At 39.5% G+C, this 17,718-nt stretch overlaps 1 protein-coding gene and 1 pseudogene across 1 annotated transcript; both read left to right on the top strand.

The window, feature by feature from the left end:
* The first annotated feature begins 9,416 nt into the window (after positions 1 to 9,416).
* LOC122672587 overlaps positions 9,417 to 17,718 on the top strand; it is a 28,314-nt pseudogene continuing 20,012 nt past the window's right edge.
* Positions 13,367 to 14,287, top strand: LOC122670684. Its single transcript, XM_043867644.1, has 4 exons — positions 13,367 to 13,524; positions 13,608 to 13,739; positions 13,860 to 13,933; positions 14,136 to 14,287. Exons 1-4 carry the CDS (start codon positions 13,471 to 13,473, stop codon positions 14,266 to 14,268), a joined length of 393 nt encoding a protein of 130 aa, XP_043723579.1. The 5' UTR covers positions 13,367 to 13,470; the 3' UTR covers positions 14,269 to 14,287.

The following is a 17,718-nucleotide window of genomic DNA, read 5'->3' as shown; positions in this document are numbered from 1 at the left end:
TCATTTCCCCACCTATTGTATTGAAAGGGAAATACTAGTGGAATTCTCTCAAGGTTGAGAGGAGTGGATGTAGGCTAAGTTAGCCGAACCACTATAAATCTTGTGCCTCATTTACTCGCTTTTTATATTTAATATAAGTGTGCAACCAATCAAAAAAGAGGCAAAATCCACTAGTGGTAACCTATTCACCCCCTCTAGGTTACCCAACAATTGGTATCGAGCGGAGCTCAAAACTAAGACCATATTGTCTTTATATTGTGCTAAAAATGATCCATGGCATCATCATCATCTACACACCAAATTGAGGGGCTCAACACTTCTAGGCCACCATACTTTGATGGTGAAGGATTTGCCTACTGGAAGTGTAGGTTCAAAAATTATGTGTGTGCTCATGATATTGATATATGGACTGTGATTGAGGAAGGTCCCTTCCAAATCACAAAAGAAGTTGGAGGAAGAATTGTACCTAAGGAGAAATCCGAATGGATACCATCGGATAAAACACACATACAACAAAACTACAAAGCTATTGCATTCCTACAATGTGCTCTTAGTGAAAAAGAATTCAATAGAACTAGTATGTGTAAAACATATAAGGAGATGTTTAATACTCTTGTGGTTACCTATGAAGGAACATCACAAGTTAAACAACTCAAGATTGACAAACTTGTTCATGAATATGAATTGTTTAAAATGCTTGATGATGAAAGTATTTCTAACATGTTTACTAGGTTTACTAACATTGTTAACAAGTTGAAAAGCTTAGGAAAGGAATACACCAAAGCGGAGAATGTAAGGAAGATCTTGAGATCACTACCCTCCAAGTGGAGACCAATGGTGACCGCCATCAAACAAGCAAAAGATCTAGAGGTTCTACACATGGATGAATTGATGGGTACTCTACAAACCCATGAAGTTGAACTCCTTGAAGATGATAAAGTCATAGAAGTAAAAGAACCAAGGAGAAAGTCCATCGCACTCAAGACCTCTTGCGAATCCGAAGAAGAAGAAAGCGATGAAGAGGATATAGAGAAAGAAATCTCTCTAATCACAAGGAAGTTTCAAAAATTCCTAAGAAAGAGAGGAGGAAGATTCTACAAAGGACAACCATCAAAAGAAAACAAAGGTAAAACATACACAAAGGAAAAACCTTTCAATATTAACAAGGACATTGTGTGTTATGAATGTAGAAAGCCCGGACACTTCAAAACCGAGTGCCGCAAGCTAAAAGGAAAGGAAAGCAGAAAGAAAAAGGCTTGCACCGCCGAGATATCATGGGATTCAAGTGATAGTGAAGAAGAAAATAATGAATCCGATGAAGAGACCGTCAACTTGGCACTAATGGCTCACAACAATGATGATGACGAGGTAAACTCTCCCTATCATAGCTCATTGTCAATTTGCAATGATGATTTAGAATATGAAGAACTTCAAGAGGCCTTTGAAGAACTTTATAATGTAAGTCTCCAAGAGGAAGCTTCTAAAAAGGCCTTAGAAAAAGAAGTAGCCAATCTTCTACACAAAATTGATGAGTTGACTTCACATGCACTCAACCTAGAAGAAGAAAATAAGAATCTAACCTTCACATTGCACACCTTTACTAAGGGTCAAAAGACCTTAGATACATTATTAGGTAATCCACAAAAGGGACCTCAAAATAAAGAAGGTCTAGGCTATGATGGTAAAAGACCACATCAAGTCAAAGGAAAGGGAAAGATGAGAACTCCAAGATGGAGAAAATCAAACCAAGGCCAAACCTCACATCCCATTGTATGTGAAAAATGTCATTTACCCGGGCATGAAACTTGCATCGGTGCTTATATTGATGGTAAGGTGATATATAAAGAACCGGATACAAAAAGGAAGCATCATGCATTCTACTATACTTCTCAAAAGAGGACCAACAAACCTCAAAGAGAATTTGTGCCCCAACGGCCACAAAGATAATATCCCAAGCCTAAGCCATTTCAACCATATAGGCAAAATGCTTCATATATGCCATATGCACCCCAAAGACCTCAAAATCACTATAGACCAAACACATACACTAGGCCCTATGATCACCAAAGGGCCTACATCAACAATAAGTCTTACACATCACAAAATTACTATGTTCCATATAGACACTATGAATTTCAAGGGCCAAGAAGAACCCAAAGATCATATGGACATCGAAAACCTACATCTATCACACCTACAATACAAAGTCAAAATTCTAGAAGAGCTTGGATACCTAAGGGTATGATCGATCTTAACCTCAATGGACCCATGAGATTATGGGGACCAACATATAATTGATTGCTTTTATAGGTATGCTTGAAGAGCAATGAAGCAATTGAATGGTATATTGATAGTGGATGCTCCAAGCATATGACGGCCAACCCCAATCTATTCACCAAGCTAAACAAGTACAATGGAGGAATGGTGACATTTGGGGACAATAGCAAAGGAAAAATCATTGGCATCGGTGAAATCACCATTGGAGGTACAATCATATCCAATGTATGCCTAGTTGACAATTTAAAGTATAATTTGCTTAGTGTGAATCAACTATGTAATATAGGATATAGTGTCATTTTCAAAACCTCTCATTGCTTAGTAAAAAATTCAAATGATAAGACTATCTTGAAGGGAATTAGGAAAAATAATATCTATATCTGCTTATTGGATGAAGCAAATTCTAGTAATACATGTCTTGTGACAAATGATGTTGATCCCTACCTATGGCATAGAAAACTAGGACATGTTAATGTAAAAGTGATTAAGACCATTGCATCTAAGAATTTAGTTAGAAACTTACCCAAACTCAAATTTGGAAAAGACCATGTATGTGATGCTTGTCAAAGAGGAAAACAAACCAAGGTATCTCATAAATCAAAAAATGAAGTGTCTACCACTAGACCCTTAGAACTACTACACTTGGACTTGTTTGGACCTATTACTACACCTAGCCTAGGCGGTTCAAGATACACCTTTGTAATAGTTGATGATTTCTCTCGCTTCACATGGACTCTATTTTTAAAACATAAAGATGAAGCCTTTGATGAATTTGCATCTCTATGTAAGAGAATACAAAACCAAAAGGGATATCTCATAACAACCATTAGAAGTGATCATGGAGGAGAATTTGACAATCTCAATCAATTTGGGAGTTATTGCAGTAAACAAGGCATAACCCACAACTTCTCCGCTCCTAGAACACCTCAATCCAATGGGGTGGTTGAAAGAAAGAATAGATCACTCCAAGAGACCGCTAGAACAATGATAAATGAATACTCTCTTCCAAAATATTTTTGGGCCGAAGCGGTCAATACGGCTTGCTATGTGTTAAATCGTGTATTAATTAGACCTATATTACTCAAAACACCCTATGAACTCTATCATAATAAACTACCTAAAGTTGATTACTTTAAAGTATTTGGGTGTATATGCTATATATTGAATACTAAGGATAACTTAGGAAAATTTGATGCTAAAGCCGATGATGGCACTTTCCTTGGATACTCTTCAAATAGTCGAGCCTATAGAGTCTTCAATAAGAAAAGCTTGATTATTGAAGAATCAATGAATATAAAATTTGATGAATCTCTTCCTAAAGATAGAAACAAGCCATTGGTTGATGATGATGATACACTTGTTGAGATTAGGGAGAACATAGAAAATTTCTCTCTAAGAGAACCCGAAGACCAACCAAAGGATCTACCCAAAGAGGTTAGACCTTGAAAAGACCATCCCTTGGATCATGTCATTGGAGACTTAGACAAAGGAATCCAAACTAGATCTAAAACTCAAGACATTTGCAACAATGTTGCTTTCATATCCAAAATTGAACCTAAAAATATAAAAGAAGCATTGGAAGATAGTGATTGGATAGTAGCTACGCAAGAAGAGCTCCATCAATTTGAAAGAAACAATGTTTGGGAGCTTGTCCCAAAACCCAAGAATCATTCTATTATAGGAGCCAAATGGGTGTTTAGAAACAAACTTGATGAAGATGGATCAATCATTAAAAACAAGGCTAGATTAGTTGCCAAAGGATATAATCAACAAGAAGGGATAGATTTTGATGAAACCTATGCACCGGTAGCAAGACTGGAATCTATTAGAATGCTACTTGCTTTTGCATGTCATAAAAATTTTAAGCTATGTCAAATGGATGTCAAAAGTGCTTTTTTAAATGGCTTTATCATGGAGGAAGTATATGTTGCACAACCTCCCGGATTTGAGGATACACAATATCCAGATCATGTCTTCAAACTTAACAAAGCTCTCTATGGACTCAAACAAGCTCCTAGAGCTTGGTATGAGAGATTGAGTGAATTCTTAATCCAAAGTGGATTTCAAATGGGTAAGGTTGATACAACCTTGTTTGTGAAACATAAAGGAAAAGACTCTATTATCGTGCAAATATATGTTGATGATATTATATTTGGATCCACCAATGAAAATCTTTGTGTTGAATTTAGCAAATGCATGAGTGATGAATTTGAAATGAGTTTGATGGGTGAACTTAATTTTTTCTTCGGACTTCAAATTAAGCAAACCAAAAATGGAATCTTTATATGTCAAACTAAATACACTAAAGAACTTCTCAAGAAATTTGATTTCGATGGTCAAAAGTCATCTAGCACCCCCATGGGCACCTCTCTAAAGCTATCTAAAGATGAGGAAGGTACTCCCATAGACCCTACACGCTATAGAGGCATGATTGGCAGCCTTCTATATCTCACCGCTAGTAGGCCAGACATCATGTTTAGCGTGTGTGCTTGTGCTAGATTCCAAGCCAACCCAATGCAATCCCACTTTAGTGCCGTTAAAAGGATCTTTAAATATCTTAAAGGTACTACAAATGTAGGATTATGGTACCCAATGAACCAAAATTTTGATTTAATAAGCTTTTCGGATGCCAACTTTGCAGGGTGCCATCTTGATCGCAAGAGTACAAGTGGCACATGTCACTTCTTAGGATCTTGCTTGGTTTCATGGTTTAGCAAGAAACAAAACTCTGTTGCTCTTTCCACTCTAAGCCGAGTACATTGCGGCGGCGGTGTTGTGCCCAAGTCCTTTGGATGAGGCAAACTCTCATGGACTATGGGATACATTTTAGTTCATCTCCAATTAATTGCGACAATACAAGTGCAATCAATTTAAGCAAAAATCCCATTCTCCATTCAAGAGCCAAACATATTGATATTAGGCATCACTTTCTTAGAGACACAGTTCAAAAAGGGGAAATTGTTCTAAAATACATTGAAACTGAAAAACAACTTGCAGACATACTCACCAAGCCATTAAGTGAAGAGAGATTCTGCTATTTGAGGAGAGAACTCGGGATTTGCAACCCTTTTGAGTAAAGTGAAATCCTCAAAAAGCCCAAAAACCAGGTTGTTAGAGAATTCTGGGCTAAAATCCCATTAATCCCTGTTTTTGACTTGTCGATCGACCGACAGACTCGTGTAGGTCGACCGACACGGAAAAATTTCGTTTTTAAACAAGAACCGAGAGGATTTTTTTCACTTCCCTCCTCTTTTGTTCGAGACCCCTCCTCTCCAAAACCTTTTTTCTCTGAACTCCAAGGCAAAACCCTGCAAAATCCCTTGAGATTTCACCAAATCCAAGCCCCAAATCACTCTTCCTACACAATCTACCCACTTCCAACCCAAAAATCTCTATTTCTCTCTATTCTCTAAAGCCCTAGGTTTCAAATGGCTCCAAAGCAAAGCAAGGGCAAGCAACCAAAGAAGAAAGCCAAAGTTGGAGAGAGCTCTGCAGCATATGACAAGTCTCTCTTCATCTCAGAAGAAGCCTCCATTCTCTGGGGAAGATTTGAGAAGAGAAAGGTTGACAAGGAAAGAACTGTAAGAGTTTCTCAATTTCTTGACTATGACATTGAAGAATATTTCAAATATTTGGGTTGGGAAAATACCTTAGTTTATGTTGATCCCTGCTATCCTGACCTTGCCGACACTTTTACCGTGTCCGAGAACCCAAATAGTGGATGGTAGGCTTGCCATCACATCCCTAGTAAAGGGTGTTCCCATCATGTTCACTTATGAAGATCTAGGAGAGATCATGGGAATTCCCACATTAGAAGATATGAGCTATCTTCCTCCCAAAGGGGATTCCAAAACCTTTATGAATGTTGATGAAATTTATGGTGCCATCATGAAAGACTATGTTGGGTTTGAACCAACTGTTAAAGCTATGAAACTTCATGAACTACCCAGGATGATCAGCTTCATTGTCAGCTACAACATCTTGCCCAAAGGAGGCCATAGAGACCAAGTCAATCCCTTTCAAGCCTACATTACTTGGTGTCTTGTCACTGCCAATCCTATCAATCTTCCATATGTGATTATGAAGACCATGGAATACTGTGCGATTACCTCATTATAGGGGAAACCTTCCATATGGCGGACTCATAATCGCCATCCTTAAGTTCCATGAAGTGGATCTCTCTGGGGAATCCATTGACCCCAAGATGATTGACATCGACTCATCCACCATCAAGAAGATGAAGCTGGGATTTGTTGCGGCTCCTCCCTCACACCAAGCCCGAAGGAAGCGAGCTACCCAACATGTCACGGGTGACGAGCGAGTCACAAGAAGAGGACGACAGTGAGGATGAAGACTATGTTGGTGAACCCTCGAGGGACTATGTCACCGAGAGAAGAATTTTCAAGTTTTCGCCAACAACTTGACACCCGCCTGAAGGGCTTTGATGATCACTTCACCTCTCTCCACAAAGATCAAGAAGAGATTCTTCGCATCCAACAGGAGAACCAAGTGATCTTACAGCGTCTCAATCTGCATTTCTTTCCTCCTCCTCCACAGTAGAGATAGTTGACATCATATTAGCACTCTTGATCTGTACTGTTATGGCATACTTTTAAAACATGGAACTTCTATTTTGAAGCATGTGATGCTTTTAAAATTAACACTTTATTGGGCTTCATATTATTTGCTCTCTGTTCTTCTAACCATGCAGGAAGTCATTTTCTTAGGGGGAGCCACCCTAAGATTGTTTTTGCTTGTTCATGGTTACCAGCACTGGCTTAGGGGGAGCCACCCTAAGATTGTTTTTGCTTGTTCATGCTCTACACCTCCTTTTTGTGTTGACAAAAGGGGGAGAAGTTATTATGATTCAAATATTCATATTATGTGATAATGCATATTTATCTACATATTATGTGATAATGCATATTTATCTTTACCTTGAATTATGATTCAAATAATCATATGATGTATGATAATGCATATTCATCTTGAGTTACATGCCCACATGAATAATGCATATATTTATCTTGAATTGCATACATACATGAGTAATGCATATTTTGAATCACATGTTTGTCATCATCAAAAAGGGGGAGATTGTTGGAAAACACATTCCTCCATAAACTAATTTTGATGATAACAAACATTAAGATTAATACTAATATTCCAATCTTTAAGCAAGCTTCATAGTCAGACGTTGGAAGCATCAAGCATCCAGGAAAGACTTGATCAACGGAGCTCACAACAGAAGAGTTAAGGAAAAGAAGAAATTTGAAGATTGAGGATTATCTTCTAAAGGAATCCAAGAATTAACAAGACAAAGACTCTCCAAGAAGATTCAAGTGCAATAGAACACATTTCACTACATGTGCATATCACATTGCACACACATTGCATTCACATGTAAGAGACCCTAGGAGGAACTCATTCCCATGCCCTAGACTCAAGAAATATGGCCATTAAAGTGTTAGACAAAAACCTATGAAGTCCCCAAGCAAGCTGGACCAAAAATCCCCTTGACAGACAATCAAAAAAATAGGATAACTGTCTGTCGGTCGACCTACAGAATATAAAAAAATATAGACCTGTTTCCAGTAGCCTGTCGGTTGCAACCGACAGATCTATCGGTCGACCGACACTTGTAGGTCGATCCATAGGTCGACCGACAATCGACCTACAGCCCCAAACTTGGGCTTAACGGCTAGTTTTTTGATGGTCGACCGACAACTTTATAGGTCGACCGACAGTCTAAAAATATGACAGTTTTATATCCGTTGGAGAACAAACAAACTCCAACTTTTGGCTTTATAAAACACATCCAAACAAGGAACAAAATACATCTTTTTGATAGAAAAAGTGCATAGTACATTTGAGAAAGTACAAAAGTGAGAATTTGTCATTGAGCTAAATCATTCAATTCAAGCTCTTCAAAGAGATATTACCAAGCTCTTAACTCTCCACTCTCTCCAACTCATGCCATCAAGGAGAGTCATCTAGGAGACTCAAGGTGCATCACTCTCATTCATATCATTGAGCACCATCACTCAAAGGGTAAAAATGTCACTACTCTTTGATAGGTATTTATACCAAACTTCTATTGTATTTACTTGTTTATGCTTTTGATTTGATAAAGCATTGTTGTATTAATCTAGACTGTACTTAGATTAGTACAAGGACCCTCTCATCCTTAAGAGATTGAAAGGATACTCTTGTCCTGGAACTAAGATTGTAAGGATCCTCTTATCCTGTTAAAAAGAGTTGTAAATGTGTCATTTCCCCACCTATTGTATTGAAAGGGAAATACTAGTGGAATTCTCTCAAGGTTGAGAGGAGTGGATGTAGGCTAAGTTAGCCGAACCACTATAAATCTTGTGCCTCATTTACTTCTGCTTTTTATATTTAATATAAGTGTGCAACCAATCGAAAAAGAGGCAAAATCCACTAGTGGTAACCTATTCACCCCCCTCTAGGTTACCCAACACGGCTCAGGTCTCTCCTTGTACGCTTATTAGCTGCCATGTGTCATTCACAAAATTGAATATTGACTCTTATGGTGAGTTGGTTTGTCATTATTTTTTTAGCGAAAAGAGTTTTGTGCGAGAGTGTTATGCCAGCACTCCCATGAGTGTATCTCTCTCCTCTTGATATGAAAAGACACATATGCCCTTTTGTTTTGAGGAGGAGAGAGATAGGCCTATGCGAGTGTTGGCATAGGTTACACCCGGACAGAATAAGCGCACCCCTTGAGATATGCCATTATTTTAATGCATCCAAAGTATGCAAATATCAACTTTAATCCAAATTCTAATGGGGTTAACTTATGAAATGTAATTTACTAAAATACCATTTACACATTTATTCAACTCTTTTGCAGTTTCATTGAACTTTCTCTCTCTCTCTCTCTCTTTCTCTATCTCTTCCTCTGATTTATACGGAGTCTTATCTTTGCTTAATCTGATTTCTGGTTTTTGATAAGGAACAATAGTGGAGATACACTTGGATTGGAAGTTGCTAGGTTCTCTGCTAGCAACTTTCGTCGTCATCTGAACTACACTTCGTGACTTCCTTCCTCCTGAAGTATACCAAGCTCTGAAACGCCTCTTCTCCAAGTTCTTCTCATCACTACAACCCAAATGCTCAAATGGAGGTTGCAAAGCTTATCAGGTTCAAGAACAGAGAGCGGAAGCTTTACACAAACAGGTCAACGGATGAAGATGGGAGGCTCTGGTCTTTTGTGTCCTCCCATCCCTCAACATTCTATATTTGAGCTATTGACATAGTTATGAAACAAGAGATCAAAGATGATCTGATCATGTTTGTGAAGAGATGGGATTATTATAGTAGAGTAGGCAGAGCTTGGAAGAGAGGGTACCTTTTGTACGGTCCACATGGGACTAGTAAGACAAGCTTGATCGCCACAATTGCTAATTTCCTCGAATTCGACATCTATGACCACAAATTGACGACAATAACAAGCAATTTGCAGTTTAGAAAGCTCTTGATTTCAACTTCCAAGAAGTCTGTAATCGTTGTAGAAGATGTTGATTGCTGACTGCAAGAAGAACAAAATTAATGGTGAGGGAAGAAATGAAAAGAGGCCATACAAAGGTCACAAACAAGGGAAATAACAGCTTCGGAAGCATGGTTAGCTTATATGGGGTTTTGAATTTTGTTGATGGGCTCTAGTCAACTTGTGGAAGTGAGAGGCTAATGATCTTCACTACCAATCACAAGAAGAAGCTTAACCCAACACTGCTAAGGCCAGGAAGAGTGGACAAGCACATCAATCTGTCGTATTATGAGATCACAGCGTTCAAGACACTTGCTTGGAACTAGCTTGAGATTAATAAGCATGAACTGATAGATGAAGTGGAGCAAATATTGCATCTGGTGCATCTGATTCCAGCTAACATTGCAGCGATCTTTATGAGTTGTGAAGATGATGCAGAGATAGGAATGAGCATTGTACTTGAGGAGATGAAGAGGCGATTGCAGTCCTCCATGGGAAAGGAAGATTCTTCTGTTGCAATGCAGAGGAAAGAAGAAATAAAGAAAGAAGAAGAAGAGAACCCAATTCTAGAAGTAGGGTTTCTTTGTTCGACGCCGGGTTCTTTGCTCGCTGGTATGTAGGGTTTGTTCCTTCGACAACGGTTGCAGAGGGTTTCTTCGCTCGATTAAGGAAGAAGAAGGATTCAATTCCCTTCTTTTAATTGGAAGGGTATATTAGTCTTTAAGAAAAAATTACCTACTGACATCACCACTTAACAAGACTTAGTGTAAAATCCCGTTAGAATCTGGGTTAAGGTTGATATTTGCATATTTAATGTGGGTGCATTAAAATAATGACATACCTCAGAGGGTGGCGCTGATAATTCCCTTCTTTTAACCCGCCTCCCCTTTTTCTTCTTCTTCTACTTTGAATATGATCGCCCCACCCCATCCTCTGCACCTTCTTCATCCCAACCCACCGTCCCATGCCCCTCCTCTGCAACCTGCCCACTATCCCACCCTTTGTTATTCCATCCAATGCTGTCCCACCCGTGCAACCTCACCCTTTGTTTTTGTAATACTAATCTTTATTTTGAATATATTAGTTAAAATAAAGATTGTTTGGTTAATTTTGTAAAGTAAAACCCATTGTCTAATCTTGTGATCTCCCAAAAAAATACACCCATGCATGCATGACCATAGCCGCGATACCATGGATGGTATTGTTGACCATTAGAGCCTCGTTGGTGGTTGCTTATATGAAAAATGATCCTTCCAACTCGAACAGTCCAAGTCCTCTCCAACCACCAATCCAACGGTGGGGAGGATTTGGACACGCATCCCTAAGCCCAAGTGTTGGCAAGTGTTGAAATGTGTGTTCAAGTGCTCCTAACCATTGGATGGACGATTGGTGAAATTTGAACCCTCAAGTAGTTGGAGAGGATCCGGATCTTGCGCATGTCTGCAATAGCGTGAGGCCATGACTCATGAGTTTGTAACTTCATATTTTTTGGGTTTTTGTCAAATGCCCCCCTCAAAATGCTCATTTGTCCAAATGCCCCTTTACAACTTTTCTAATTGTAAACTCCCCTTTATTTTCAACAAATTATAGCATTTTGGTTCTGTCCATTATTTTGGGACGTTAACGTTAGTTTTAGAGTATGTAATGACCAAAATGCCCTTATGATAAAAACCAATAAAAATTAAAATGTGAAGTGACCTAATTGCCCTCATCTTCCCCAAATGGTTTAGGGTTTGAAACTAAAAATCAAACCCTAAACTATTTGGGGAAGATGAACCCTAAAATCAAACCTCCAAAATCAAGAGAGGTTTGTAAGAACACCACCCATGTTTCTGTACACAATAACGATTCTGATTTCTTTACCATATACTGTACACATCAACGATTCTGTTTTCTGGTTTTTGTAAGAACACCACCCAAGTTTCTGATGAGCGAAATACTGTACTGAACAGTGTCGACCAATCAATGTGCAACTCTCATTTTCATTCTTAGCCAAAATCAAGAGAGCAAGAAAGAACTTTATGATCTTTAGTCAGCCCAATACGAACCGATAGAAGAGACCGAAGCTTGAGAGATATCTAAGAAATAATGAGAGAGCAGGTTTCATGAATGCGACCGGACCAGTCCTGAAACTCTCATCTATATGGCAAAACTAAGTGGCCCACCCATAGATTCTCTATGATGCGGTTCACAGTAGCTTTTGCCAACAATTAATGTGTTGGGAAAAATCAATTTTTTTGATAGAATTTTTATGGATTGTGGATCAATAATCCATAAATTTTTTCATTGCAACTTCAATTTTGGAGATTTGATTTTTAGTTTTGGAGGTTTGATTTTAGGGTTCATCTTCCCCAAATGGTTTAGGGTGTGATTTTCAATTTTAAACCCTAAACCATTTGGAGAAGATGAGGGTATTTTGGTTTTTTTATTTTTAAGTTTTAATGGGCTTTTATGAGAAGGGCATTTTGGTCATTAGATATCCTGAAACTAACATCTAACATTCCAAATTAATGGTAGGGACCAAAGTGCTACAATGTTTTGAAAGTAAGAGGAAGTTTGAAATTAGAAAAGTTATAGGGAGGCATTTGGACAAATAGACATTTTGAGAAGGGCATTTGACAAAAACGCTACTTTTTTTTGATAAAAGTTTGTAACTTCATACGCCATACATTGGAATGACATATTCTACCAAAAAAAAAATAAATTAATAATACATTGGAATGACATAAGTCAGAAATTAGGTTCTCCCATGCCATTAGACGCACAGATGGAATCTACTCACTCTGTTGGATTTCATCTGTGCGCCTAAGGGCGTTCAAGTGTGGTTCTTCGTACTACTGGAACCTGATTCAGCCTCAGGTCAGAAGTCAGAACTCAGAACAAGTGTTCTGAATACTCATTACCGCCCGAAGGTTCCCGCTCGTAAATTTTGGTTGAAATTCAAATTACGTCCACTCTGTTCTATGTGATATGTATACAGTTTACGGGTGCTGGTGGTCATTCTGATTCAGTCGTTGACGTTTCTGTTTTGAGGTTTGAACTTTCAAGTCGTGACTGATTTTAAGATCGACCAGAGCCTTATTGTTCTCATCCATACAAAGGTAGTACGATTTACGAATTCCGATTCGAGCTTCGAGGTAAGCACGCACGAAACGAGACTCTTCTCTTTCCCTTCCCCTTCGATCAGTTTTGCTTCTAGCTAGTACTTCATTTCTTTGTGCTGTTTCTCTTTTTCTTTCTGCACTAACAAGAAGTACCGAAGGTTCTTCGTTCTAGCGACCGACATTCCATTCCATGTTTCTCTGGAAGTGGACATGTAGATTGTGCTTGTTTGAATAGTTGAAACAATGCTTACATTTCTTCATCTTGCCTCACCCTCATCTATCATTCATCGGTTAAGAAGTTTAAATCTCGTTTTATTTCGATAGTTTGGATGATGATGATGATGCCGCAAAGGTCCCTGGCCAAATCTGTGTGTGTGCAACAGTTTGATACCTATTTCTTGCCTTCCACCAGATCTTCAAAGGCAGGAGGAGTCCAGTCTGAATGACGATTAAAATTGTTATGCTGATTGATTACTTTTCAAGTTTTTCTTCCTCTGTTTCGCATAATTACTTGACTTGTTATTTAGATTTCGTCGAACAGTCTCAACTCCAACAAGCGTTCATTCTCCAAATGGACTAATGGACAACGAAGGAGATATCGAAGTAGTAAGAAAGCGAATGAAACCAGCGGCGGTGTGCTTCTGTGTCTGTTCTCTTCATTCGTGCTTTTCTGATGCATCTACACATGCTCATACTAAAAAAATGGAATTAATTAGGTCAAGAAAGGAAATGAGGCAGTTGAGGTCGTTGAAGAAGAGACAGAAACGAACGTTGCCGTAGCGGGATCCGAAGAGATGGAACTCAGCATCGCTCGTCTCCTTGAAAGAATCGAACGCTTCACTCAACTGGTAACATCACTACATGTTAACATACACTATCGTAGTCATATTTGCACGTACAATTTGTGAATTCAGGTAATCCTTTTCCCCTTATCCTCCACTGATCTTTAAATAGTGTGTCATCGTTAGGTGTCGGAGCTGCTGGAAACTGGGAAGAACATGTTCAAGGAACTCAGCAATGAATTTGAGGAACGGATGATCATGTGAGTCTCCAAATCATCAGTGCGAAACACCCCCTTCACTCCACCACAAGAGCAAAAAAAAAAGAAAAAGAAAAAAGAAAAGCCTAGACTAAATTATTAAGTCGATGAGTTTAATTAGTAGAGAAACAATTGGTGTCGCTCATTCAGAGGTTTGAGTCTTGGAGATTTTACATTCTTCCAAAAATTTCTTTTTAACATGCAGAATACACAAGGAACAGATCGAGAAATGGCAGGAGGAGATAAATGAGCTTCGATTGATCGACGCATCAAATGAGGAGGCTAACGCTGTTTTGCACAATGCTCGCTTTTTACTACATCAGAGCGCCCCAAAGTAACTGCTCTTCTGGTGCGCGGCAAAGCTTTGAAATAACCAGATCGACGATTTAGAGTCTCTCCCACCCCAACACAAACAAACACCCTACCCAAAGTACTCCTCCGAAGGACTAAAATCTCTTAATGGAAGTTTGAGCGAGAGTCAGCCACAGCTACTCTCCGCATCTTACCTGGAATTAGAAGTTAGCTAGAAAGGTCCAGTACACTGCAGCTACATATTCGGTGCGTTTGTTTCCATCTTGATTCGCAGACATTTGCTTGTATGATCTACATCGACTAGAAGATCGTTTGTCATCTATCTTTTCTCACAATAAATAAATGGATCGAATTTTCCTGGAGTCACGGTGCAGACGAATCCCATAACCGTGGCTCTCGGATGGATGGGCGGGAGAGAGGATTGCGCAACAGTGGGTGTATGTGAATGGAATGGAGGATGTTTTAGGACCATAGTGGCTGGACCCTTCTCGCCCCGTGGAGAGGCACTCATTTCGTGGGTCTCTCTTTTTCCAGTCTCGTTTCTTCTTAATTTATCCCGTCGACTCTTAGGTGGATACGACACACTTCTGACCAAGGACCGGTCCGAGCGATCCACTGTTGAAATGTGTCAAACTCATTACTAGCAATCCTTTATTACCTGTTTTTTTTAAAACCAAAAAAAAAATATATAAAACAGTGGGTTTCATCACTATTTCTGCTTCCTCCTCCTTGGTGTCTACCGACTCCGACTATTACAAAGGAAAAAGAACACCAAAGGCTACTCAGATCTGATGAATCCGACTTCTGCACTTCGGTGAGGAAACCCACAGGAGCCAGGAGGTGACCGTAGTCGAGCACTGTACACTGGGAGCCTAACCTTGTAGCCAGCCTTCCAAACTCCAAGATCTATAGGAACCTTATCCTCTCGCTGTCCCTTCATCTTCACTCTTTGTATTTTTTGGATTTTAATCCTTCTGCTTGTAGTAATCTATCTATAGGTTTGTACTTGAAGGCTGGCTAGCTAATTCATTCTATAAAGAGGGCCTTGAAGCATTGGGTTCTCTCAACTCTCAACCTGATCAAAAGGCCAATAGGGGGGGGGGGGGACTCTGTGAAGTGTGAATAGCTTCGACCCCTCTGACTGGTATTGGAAATCAGCTCTATCTTTTAGTCTGCTCCTCAGCTCGGCCCTTTTCCCCTATTCTCTTTTGTAACGGTTGCGGTATCGAGAGATCTAACACCGATATTGCAATTTTTTCAAAAAGGCAAAATGGGTCTCCTCTACAAGCTGTGGGGCGACACGCTCGCCGGTCCCGCCCCCGAACGGTCCCCAGAAAGCTACCCAGATTCCACTCCTCACCATCTTCAATACCACTATTCTCTCCCACTACCATCACCTCCCACGTCGATGACTTTCCCATATCTCGAAGCATTACCATTCTCAGGGCTGCTCCTAGCAACTCATCTGCCTGTCCAAATCCATTCCCTCTTCCCCTGCCGCATCCACTTCCTCTGGTTCCCCTTTCTCACAAACATATTTTTATTTTTTTTTTTCCTTTCAGAACTCCCACCTTTTTTTTGTGGGTGAGATTCAGGACCGGTATGGTATTGGTGTCGATATGGATTTGATCCATTTGTATTGGACAGATTTGGCTTTCTTTTTTAATAAAGACCAAACCTTTTCACCTTTGGTTTGCACTGAACCATCGATATGGGAATTTTTTTTCCCAGTAAGAAATTCGATATAGGCTTTTACCCCGTAAAGAATTAGAATCACTCTTTAACAATTCGGATATGAATTCCAGGATTCAGGCAATCTGATACCGATTATGATTTTTCTGGTTAAACTATCTGATAATCTGATTACTTGCATTCAAATAGCCACATTTTTTGGTTGTCAAACGCATTTCGAGCTCACGTCTTCCATCTTAAGCATGGTTAAGGTAGGTATCGATCTTGGATCAGCAGATCTGGATCGGTAACATGCGGTACCGCTAGATTGGCTGTTCCAGCTATCTTAGGGATGTAGATGGATCGGATGTGATCAGAGTCAGATATTTTCTGGCCGAATACAGATACCTTTAAATGGATTCGGATGCGGCTTGGATTTGGATTTTCGATCATTCGTTTACATCTCTGCCTTGTATAACCCGGACCTTCTTCCCCCTAGCGGATACAATTCACTCTTAATCTATATCTTTCAGATCATGATTCTCTTTTTATCATATTCTAGAACCTCTTGGATCTTCAAAAACTCTCAAAATCCTTATTTATTTAATTTTTTATTATTAAGTATTTGGATTTTTATTTTGGATGAATTTTAATTTGAGTATTCAGATCATTTTCCAGATATCTTTAAACGAATACGGATATCCTTAAACGGGATGTGGATTCGGATTCGGATTTCAATTATCCATTTACATCCCTAAGCGATCCCCATCCCATCCCCTGTTTTCAAACGGTAATAAAATATTATTTAAAAAGTCAATTTTAAACTAGAGGCGAATGTGTCAAATTCTATATGGATGATTCCCCAAAAGCTCAAAACTTCTTATTGAGCTGCAATTTTAAAACGGTAAAAAATACCATCACTTTTCAGACGGTAAAAATTTTTTGAAGTTTTTTTTTATAAATAGCATCCAGGATACCTAACGTTTTGTTAAATTATAGCTATGGTGCCCAACGTTTGAATCTTATCATTTGGAGTATCTCACGTTTCATGATGTGGTATTTGGGATACCTACACATTTCGCCAAATGATGATTGAGGTTCCTATATTTTTTAAATCCCAATTTTACCCTTCCCTTGCCCACAACCTCCTTCAAATCTTCTTCTCTGCAAATTTGCCTGGCACCACCACCTCCACTGTCACTACCATCACCGACAAATTCACTCACCCCTCCCACTCTCATCCTATTTGAGAAATAGAACGCCTCAGCTCCACCCTCTCCATTGCCCTTATCATTGTCGCACACCGAACCGCACACCCACCATAACCCCCATCCTCTCCATTTTGGGAGATCATGGTTTCAGAGAAACCAATGTCCTTTGATAACCCAAGGTCCATCCAAAATGGCACGGTTGAAATCAAAGTGGTGGGATAACTTGATAAAGAATGACCCATTTAATTGGGGTCTGATCAGATTCCAGGATTTGAGAAGTGAGCAGGTAATGCTTCAGGGTGGGGAATTGTGAGGGCAACGATCCTTCTGACCTAGTGTTTGCGGCCCAAACCACCTGGTTCTGATTTGGTTGGGCCAGGCGAGGACCAAGAATAGGCCATCAGCGTTGGGCCGAAATCAAAGAGGAGTACAGAGATGTGGTCGCACCCTGGCAGTTAGAGGGTGGCCCACGTGGCAGAGGCACAGGTAGTGCCAGGTGCAGATCTACGTCTCGCAAGGAACAAAAATGATGGCAACGTTGGTGGGGCCCGCCACTGCTGCAACAGTTGGAGTGAGAGTAGGGTTGGTGGCTTG

The sequence above is a fragment of the Telopea speciosissima genome, chromosome 8 (genome assembly GCF_018873765.1).
Source record: "Telopea speciosissima isolate NSW1024214 ecotype Mountain lineage chromosome 8, Tspe_v1, whole genome shotgun sequence".
Taxonomy (NCBI): domain Eukaryota; kingdom Viridiplantae; phylum Streptophyta; class Magnoliopsida; order Proteales; family Proteaceae; genus Telopea; species Telopea speciosissima.
The sequence above is the reverse complement of the archived record's forward strand: the minus strand, read 5'-3'. Positions and strand labels throughout refer to the sequence as shown.